General features: G+C 63.1%; 1 protein-coding gene across 1 annotated transcript; it reads right to left on the bottom strand.

The window, feature by feature from the left end:
- Positions 1–201: 201 nt before the first annotated feature.
- On the bottom strand, positions 202–8,472 carry RETSAT (retinol saturase). Its single transcript, XM_067312380.1, has 10 exons — positions 8,205–8,472; positions 7,253–7,435; positions 6,011–6,252; positions 5,549–5,753; positions 4,366–4,782; positions 3,936–4,074; positions 3,746–3,855; positions 3,324–3,490; positions 2,147–2,306; positions 202–2,047 (listed from the first exon to the last, which is right to left on the bottom strand). Exons 1-10 carry the CDS (start codon positions 8,386–8,388, stop codon positions 1,800–1,802), a joined length of 2,055 nt encoding a protein of 684 aa, XP_067168481.1. The 5' UTR covers positions 8,389–8,472; the 3' UTR covers positions 202–1,799.
- Between the last annotated feature and the right edge of the window lie 453 nt (positions 8,473–8,925).

Below are 8,925 nucleotides of genomic sequence, written 5' to 3'. Positions count from 1 at the left end.
AACTTGGCTGGATGCCGAGCTAGAAGGGATTTTGGGGGGGGAGGGGGACACTTCCCAAATCGATGCAAATTCCTGAATCGTGCTCCTCCAAAGGTTCTGGGAATTTTTTTTTTAAACTTATTGCCCTGATCTGAGCGGGCTGCGAAGGTCTCAAATCTGTTCTCTTCCCCCAGATGGAGCAAAGGCAGCGGGGAAGGAGCGACCGTGCGGGTCCCTCGAGCGCGGGAGGCAACGGCACGAAACCCCGGAGACGGCGGAGAAAAACAAACCCCAAAATGCCGAACGAAACCCAAGTTATCTCCGAGCTGGGTAGGGCTTGCGTTTTATTGGGGCCGAATGGCTTGGGGCGAAGCCGAGAAATACCCGTGTAACCGGAGTTTCTCCGAGAGGCCCTTTGGGTGGAGTTGGCACGGATTGAATACGGAAACGCAGCCCTGGAGCGAAGGCGGGAGGTGCCCGACGCACCCAAGCGCCCGCGGGAGGAAGGGAGAGCTCCGCTCCCTTCGGCGTCCACGGGGAAGGCGGATTTTCGCCTCCTTTGCAGCACTTTGGCGGCCACAACCTCGGAGGACAGCCCGGAGCAAGCGTTCCCCAAATCCCTAGCCTCCGTTTCGGGTCCTGAATTAACCCGCTGCCCTGTTGTTGATAAAACCTCGGCTATTTAACCGGAGGAGCAGCCTCCCGAGCAAACAGCTCTGGCTCGACGTGATCTTTATAAGAATATTTTCCTTCTGGGTAGGGCACCAGGCAGGTAAATACAACAGCTTTGCCCCTGCGAGACAAAAATCCACATCCCGGAGCCCAGGACTTATTATTATTATTATTAATGTTAATGCATCGCCGGTTCGCGGCTGCTCCTCTCCCAACTGCAACGCGGGAGAACGCGGAGCCCAAACGTCGTGGCCGATTCACCCGGGATTTGGGAGGGGAAATATTTGACGCTGGCGATGTTGCCCGTCGCTGCGGGCGACGCTCTGGTTAGTCCGGAGGGTGCGAAACGCCGGGAGGGAAAGTCCAGGGCTGTTTCCCAAAGGAGGGGCAGCCGCATGCGTGATAAAAAGCCCGGAGCGGAGGAGCGTTTGCGGTGATAAGCGAGCAAGGAAGCTTCAAAATTGGTAAAAAACATGGAAAAAATGGGCAAGCAGGCAGAAGGGACCGAAGCATCAGCTGCATATCCGCCGGATGAAGCTTCCGCAGTTTGGCAGAGGGGGATTTATCCACAGGGTATTTGAGCCTGTGGCTGCTAATAGCCGGGGCGTCAAGGGGCTTTTTGCTCCATGCAAGATCCTCGTGGGCGACCCCTTCCTGCTGCCTCCCTCCGGGACCCAGCGTTACCCCTAGGGCGACCGTTGGGTGCAGAGTCACCGGTTTCCCCTTATTTTTTTTTATCCCTGGCAAGGCGGTTGAGCCGGGGGGAACTCGTTCCTCACTGCTAAGCCTCTTCGGCTTGGGGAAAGCACCCGTTTCGGGCGCTTTTCCAATGGTTCCTCCCCAAAAAAGCAGCCTGCGCTGGCGCCAGCTTGTCCCCGGCCCTGCTGATCCCGCGCCACGAGACCAACTTGCATCTCGCAAGGCTTATTTCTTTTTTTTTTTAACTTATTTCCGCTTTCACGTGCTTCCCTTCCCGGCGGCCTTTGATGCTCTTCCCAAGCTTTCCCCTGCAGGCTACGTTTTTTTTATTATTATCGCTAATTTTCCCAAAGGAGCAGAGATTTGCACCGGCGCATGCACCTCCGGCCGGCTCCGGGGCCGCATCCGAGGCTGCTCCGCGTGCAAAGCCCCAAGAGGCGGCTTTGCCCTTAAAACAGCTTTAAAGCGGGCTTAGCACTAACCGCCGCCGCGGAGGCAAGAGCCACTCGCTCCGCCGACCCGTTGCACTCGGCCGCCGGCGAAGGCGACTCCGGAGCCGCCCGGAGCCGTTCGCCCTTCTCGCAGCGCCTCCGGAGCCGCGCCACGTCCACGTAGAGGTTGCGCCCCAGCACGGCGCTGCCGCACAGCACGGCTCCTTGCAGGGCTCCCATGAAGCCGCCGAGACACACGTCCTGCCCTGGGAGAAGGTGGTGGCCGGCGGTGAGCCGGGCCGGCTGCCCCCCATCCCGTGCCGGGCCGGTGCCCCCCACCCAATCCCGCCGGCCCCCCCAGTTACCCGTCAGGTAGAGGCTGGGCACGGCCGTGCGAGCCCGCAGAGCGGCGATGGCCTCGACTCGCAGGCGGTCCAGGTCCTGCTCCGCCCCGTAGATCTCGCCCCGGACGCTGCCGATGTAGTGCCCGTTGGTGAGCGGCGTCCCCCCGGAGAGGTACTCGATCTGCGGGGTGTGTGGGGGGGACAAGGGGGTCTGCATGGGGTGGGGGTGTCCCACCGCACACTGGGGGGGCCTGTTTTTGTGGGATGGGGCTGGTCTCGGCCGGGATGCGGTGCCCTGCGGAGCCCTGGGGTTGTCTCTGCTCCCAGGATGGTCTCCTGGGACCTGGACGTGGTCCCGGGGTGGCCTCCTGGAACCTGGACATCATCCCAGGGTGGCCTCCTAGAACCTGGACATGGTCCCGGGATGGTCTCCTTGAACCTGGACATCATCCCAGGGTGGCCTCCTGGGACCTGGACATGGTCCCGGGATGGTCTTCTGGGACAGAGGGTGCAAGGCATCCCGCAGTGCTCTAGGAAGCCTGTTTTTGTGGGATAGGGCTGGTCTCTGCCATGACATGTTGCCTTGCAGAGGTGGTCTCTGGTCCCAGGGTGGCTTCCTGGGACCTGGATGTGGTCCTGGGGTGGCCTTCTGGGATGGAGGGCATGGGGTGTCCCACCATGCTCCAGGAGACCTGTTTTTTGTGGGATAGGGCTGCTCTCGGCCAGGTTACGTTGCCTTGCAGAGCCCTGGGGTTGTCTGTGGTCCCAGGATGGCCTCCTGGGACCTGGACGTCATCCTGGGATGGTCTCCTGGGACCCGGACATGGTCCTAGGATAGTTTCCTGGGACCTGGACTTGGTTCCAGGATGGTCTCCTGGGACAGAGGGCACAGGGCATCTCACCGTACTCCAGGAGACCTATTTTCATGGGATAGGACTGCTTTTGGCTGGGACATGTTGCCTTGCAGAGCCCCAGGGCTGTCTCTGGTCCAGGATGGCCTCCTGGGACCTGGACGTGGTTGTGGGATGGCCTCCTGGGACCTGGATGTGGTCCTGGGGTGGTCTCCTGGCACCATGCGTGGTCATCTTGGCACCAGGCTGCCCCACGGGACCTCATCCGAGGTGGCCAAGCTGGGTAGATGGGACCCAGCTCGGGCAGGAGACGAGGCTGTGAAGCCGCAAATACTGCTTTTGCTCACCCGGTCCTCGATGCTGGGGTAGAGCTTGAAGACGGTCTTCATGATGGTGTCCACGAAGGCTTGCTTCGCCTCCTCGTAGCTGTCTCCCCGCTTGTGGACCGGCTCGTCCTTCCACTCCTCGAACCACTCGTATTTGGCGAACGTCACGATGGCCAGCGTGGATTTGCCTGTGGCGAGAGGAGGCGCCGCAGTCACCGCGTCCCTCTGCTCGCCTTGATGCCCACCACCAACCCAACCCTCCCATGTGGTCACTCGTGCCCATGTTCATCACTGCTGCTCTTTATGGACCTTTTTCTTGCATCCATCCCCTGTTTGCAAAAATACCGGGTGGGATTTGCCCACAGCTTCCTTAGGAGAAGCTCCCCTGGTTTGCACTCGGCAAACTATCCTCATCCGAGCCAACTAGAGCTTCTCGGCTTTACCCGGGTGTCTCATCTCCCAGGTGGGGTCTTTGGCCGACGGGCAGGTAACGAACAGGAGAGGGATGTTCTTCGCAGCCTCATCCCTGGAAGAAGCCAGGTAGCGCTGCATCCTGCAGAGAGATGCCAGGAAAGCTTGCCGACGTTATCCAGCTATCGGATACCCGGCCGAGGAGCTTGAAGGACTCCTTACATTTCATCCAGGTCGTTTCCAGGGTAGATGAAGTAATTAGTGGGTTCCAGCCCCAGCTCTTCCTTGGTGCCTTTGAGACCCACGAAGACGGAGAAGCCCCCTTCGCCGTGCTTCACCAGGCGAAGCTGCGACTGAATCTCTGCAGCGTGGGCGAAACAAGAAGAAAAAAATCAACGGTTTTCCAGCTAGATCCTCAGCTACGGAGAAGCAGCGCCTTCTTTCTCCAACTTGAGTCCGACTTCAAGCTCCGTTGGTCCCTTTTTCCGGGCAGCAACGGTTCGTAAAAGCGATTCAGCTCAAAAAAATCCTCAACCCCACCTTGATTTCATGGTTTTGATCCGAGCCCGTTCTCCATTGCACGTTGGGATGAGACGGTTGCGTAGGAAGCTCCCACCCAAAAAACCCAACCCGCCTCTTCCAGGCATTTTACCCGGCAAAGCTCGTGCCTCTGCCGGCAGCAGCCGCTTGTAGGTGTTGAATATCCCGGCGTCCGAAATGACCACGGGAGCAAAGACGTTCACCACCTCCTGCCCTTTCTTTACGCTCACGCCTGGGAAGGGGGGAAAAAGAAAAGGAGAAGCGAATCGCTCGGGAATTTCGCCGGCGGAGAGGCTGAGGAGGTGGGAGAGGCCAAAGCGCCGGGGCTCACCGCAAGCTTTGCCCTCTGCGTCCAGCAGGATGCGGCTCACGGGCGCCCGGCCCAGCACGTCGCCCCCGGCTCGCTGGATGACGGCGATGGTGTGGAAGGCGATTTCGCTGGCTCCCCCCCTGGGGTACCAGGCGCCGGTGAGGAAGTGGTTCACCAGGATGGCGTGCAGGGAGAAGCTGGCCCGCGACGGCATCACGCCTGCGAGCGGCCGGCGGGGAGAGTCGGCGAACGTTTCGCCCCGCGGTTTGCAGCTCGCCCGGAAGCTTTCGGGGCTCGCGGCGCCGTCGGGAAGGAGCACGAAGCGCTCGAGCCCTCTTAATTCCCCAAACGCCCTTTCGCAGGGGGTCTGGCCCCGTTGCAAAGCCCCCGGCACTGATTTTTGTACGATTTTCCGGCCGCATCCTTGAACCAGCCCCGTTGCAAAGCCCCCGGCGCTGATTTTTGTACGATTTTCCAGCCGCATCCTTGAACCAGCCCCATTGCAAAGCCCCCGGCGCTGATTTTTGTATGATTTTCCAGCCGCATCCTTGAACTGGCCCCGTTGCAAAGCCCCCGGCGCTGATTTTTGTACGATTTTCCAGCTGCATCCTTGAACCAAGCGCCTGGCAAAGCCCCCGGCGCGGAGCCGAAAGCGGAAAGCGAAAGGGCCGGGCGGCGGGTTGGAGGAGGGCGGCTGTTCCTGCACCCGAGCCCATCGCGACCCGCTCGGGCACCGTTAATGCCCCGGATCGGGACAAGCAGGGACCGGCCGGCCCTCGAGCCTGCTTTAAAGCTGCCGCCGGCTCAACCGAACTCCCGCGGCGTCGGCATCGCCTGCGATGCGAAGCCGAAGCAGGCAGGGATCCGCCATCCAACCGGGCGGCTAAAATAACCCCCTCGACTCTCTCCAAAGCAAAGCGGGGATATTTTTTGTGTTGGTTTTTTTTGGCTTTAGCGCCCTGTTTCGCGGCCGCCGGGCACCTACCGTAGGTGGGGAAGATGTAGCTGAGCACGGCCCGCAGCTCGCGATCCGCCGTGAGCCCTTCCACCACCTCCCGGAGGCTGCGGGACGCCAGGCGGCAGAAGGGGCTCAGGAGGCTCAGCAACCCCGTGCGGCACAGCCAGCGGGCCAGCGGCAGCGGGATCATCTTCAAAACGGCCAGCAGCGCCCCGCCGCTGCCGGCAGCGCTCTGCGGGAGAGAGCGGGAGGCACGCCGGACGGGCGCCGCTGCTTTCGGGCCACCCCTTCCCGCACGGAAGCTGCATCCGAAAGCGCTTTTTTTTTCCCCGTATTATTTTCCCCTCCGTATTAAATCACCGCTTCGCCTCTCGCGGCGGCTCTTTCCTCCCCAAACCCGTTTTCCGCGGATGCTCTTAACGCGCTCGCGGTGCGCGGCAGCGGCGCAGTAATTCCCGTGCCGGCGGATACCTCCCGCCCCGCCGGTACCTTCAGGAGCCGCTCGAAGGCGTCGATCGCGGCCGTCTCGCGCGGGAAGTGCCGCTTCAAGCCGTCGAAGTAGCGGCGCTCGCCGGCGGGGAGGCGGTAGGTGCGCCCGCCGCCCGGCTCGCCCAGCACCACGGCGTCGAAGGCGGGCGCCAGCGGTGCCCACTGCAGCTGCCCCTCCGTGAGCTGGTCCACGAGGAAGCGGGACGCCGAGCCCTCGGCCATCTGCCCCACGTAGTGGATCCCTGGCGAAGCGCCCCGCCGGCGTCGGGGGAAAGGCTGAAGGGCGCCGCGGGAATTGCTTCCCGGCCCCCCCCCCCCCCCCCGTGGGAATCGGCACCGTGGGAATCGTCCCCCCCGTGGGTATCACCCCGTGGGAATCGGGCCCCCCATGGGAATCAGCCCTGTGGGAATGACCCCCCCTGTGGGTATCACCCTGCAGGAATTGCCCCCTGTGGGAAAGGACCCCCATGGGAATTGCCCCCGCGGGAATCAGCCCCTGTGGGAATCGACCCCTGCGGGAATCACCCCCATGGGAATTACCCCCCATGGGAATCACCCCCCCCCCGGGAATTGACCCCTGTGGGAATCACCCCCATGGGAATTACCCCCCTGGAAATTACCCCATGAGAATCACCCCCCCCCATGGGTATCACTCTGTGGGAATGGCCCCTCCATGGGAATCTCCCCCCATGGGAACTGCCCCGTGGGAATCCCCCCCCGTGGGACCACCAAGCCTGGGGCAGGTTTTTTCCCATCCCATTTCCCGCGGCTCTGGGTTGACGGGAAAGGGAACAGCAGGGAAACGCGAGCTGCAAATGTATATATATATATATATATACACACACACATATATATATATATACACACTTTTTTCTTGCATGGGTATATATCTTGTGCACATATCTACATTTTTCATATATATATATATTTATGCATCTACACAGCCGGTGCTGCCGGCTTGCCGGCCATGGGGCAGAGTTCACATCCGGCCACGGAAGCCGGCACCCACTGGCCTTTTTTTTTTTTCCATGGATTTAAGGAACGCCGTTCCGCTTCGCCGTAAAAGTAAAAAATTAACCGCGGCACCGGGCGGCCGCGCAGCGAAGGGACTTTGTCTCAGCGGCGGCCTCGGGGCGCCCGGTCGGTCCCCGCCGCCCACCCACGGGTGCCGAAGCTGCGCGTCCGCCCGCTCCGGTGGGGGGTGGAATAACCGGGTGAAATTCGGGGCCGGGCGGCCCTTACCCACGTCGAACTCGTAGCCCTTCTCGCTGAACGTGTGGCAGCAGCCGCCCAGCTTGCCGTGCTGCTCCAGCACCAGCACCCGCTTGCCCGCCTTGGCCAGCAGCGCCGCCGCCGCCAGCCCCCCGATGCCGCTGCCCACCACCACGGCGTCCAGCCTCGCCGGCACCCGCTCTGCCGAAAACACTGCCCCGGCGGCAGCGGTGGCTTCAGCGGCGGGGGAAACGGGGACCCCCCCCCCAGCCTGGAAAAGGCGGCGGCAGGGGGCAGGATGTGGGGGATATGGGATAGAGGGTGCAGGATACGGGGTGCAGGATGGGGGATACGGGGTGCAGGACACAGTGCAGGATGGGGGATGCAGGGCACAGGGCACAGGACCTGGGCTGTGGGATACGGGGTTCGGGATGCCGGTTGCAGGATATGGGACAAGGGTTGTGGGCTGCGGGATACGGGGTTTGGGATGCTGGGTGCAGGATACGGGATACAGGGTGCCAGATGCAGGGTGCAGGATGAGGGCCGCCGGGCACGGGATGCTGGATATGGGGGTGTGGGATACGGGATGTAGGGTACGAGATATGGGATAGGGGGGTGCAGGATGTAGGGTGCAGAATATGGCATATGGGGGTGTAGGGTGCAGGATACAGGACGCAGGGTGCCAAATATAGGATATGGGATGCAGGATATGGGATATGGGATATCGGGGGCAGGGTGCAGGATGCCAGATACGGGATATGGGGGTGTGGGATAGGGAATATGGGGGTGTGGGGTGCCAGATATGGGATGTAGGGGTGCAGGGTAGGGGATACGGGGGTGCAGGATACAGGGTGTGGGGCACCAAATACGGGATATGGGGGGGCAGGATATGGGATGCGGGATATGGGATCCGCATATGGGGCTGTGGGGGTGCAGGGTGCAGGGTGGGGGGCGCCCACCAAGCCCCCGGCCCCGGGGCTACCTGCTTTGAGGACCTTCCTGCGCGCCGCCTTGTCGGTGACGAGCGGCGCCGGCGGGCGCCTGGCGTCGGCGGCGAAGGGGTTGGCGGAGCCGGCGGCCCCCAGGACCCGCCGGGCCACTAGCAGCAGCAGCAGTGCGGGGAGGAGGAGGAGGGCGGCGAGGAAGAGGAGCCCGTAGGGCGCCATGGCGCTGCGAGCTCCTGCGGGCAGTGCCCTGCCGGGGAGCCCGCTCCGCCGGGCCCCGCTCCGCCCCGGGCACGGCGCGGGGAGGGGACACGAAACGTTCCGCCTTCTCTGAGGATTGTCCCTCCTCGCCCGCCGTCTGCCGCCCCGCCCCGGGGCTCCTGGGCACTGTAGTTTAGTGTCGCCTCTTCGGCTTCCCCCCCCCCGCGCGGGGGCTCCTGGGAAAGGGAGGCGCGGAGGACTGCAGCTCCCGGCAGGCAGCGCGCGGCCGCGCCTGCGCCCTGCGGCTCGGCGGCGCCGGGGCTCGGGGCGAGCGCGCGGCTGAAGCGCCCGCGGCGCCCCGCGCCGCCGCTTCCGGTGGGCGCGGGGTCAAAGGGCGCGAGGTCAAAGGGCGGGGGCGCGGGAGGGGAGTGGCCGAGCGGGGGATACGTGTGGAGGAGGTCAGAGGTCAGGGGTCGAGTGGGGAACAGGGGTCAGTGGTCAGGGGAGCAGGGTGGGAGGGGGGTCAGGGGTCGGAGGGCACGGGGCAGGGGTCAGCAG

This window comes from Apteryx mantelli, chromosome 29 (genome assembly GCF_036417845.1).
Source record: "Apteryx mantelli isolate bAptMan1 chromosome 29, bAptMan1.hap1, whole genome shotgun sequence".
In the NCBI taxonomy this organism is placed as follows: domain Eukaryota; kingdom Metazoa; phylum Chordata; class Aves; order Apterygiformes; family Apterygidae; genus Apteryx; species Apteryx mantelli.
This window is presented reverse-complemented; position numbering and strand designations above follow the sequence as displayed.

Excerpts from the sequence above, each read along its gene's own strand:
- RETSAT (XM_067312380.1), bottom strand. The coding sequence starts at position 8,388 with ATGGCGCCCTACGGGCTCCTCTTCCTCGCCGCCCTCCTCCTCCTCCCC. Across the intron at positions 6,253-7,252 it reads GGGCTACGAGTTCGACGTGG|GGATCCACTACGTGGGGCAG; the intron begins GTAAGGGCCGCC and ends GCGCTTCGCCAG. Across the intron at positions 2,307-3,323 it reads ACCCCAGCATCGAGGACCGG|ATCGAGTACCTCTCCGGGGG; the intron begins GTGAGCAAAAGC and ends CACACCCCGCAG.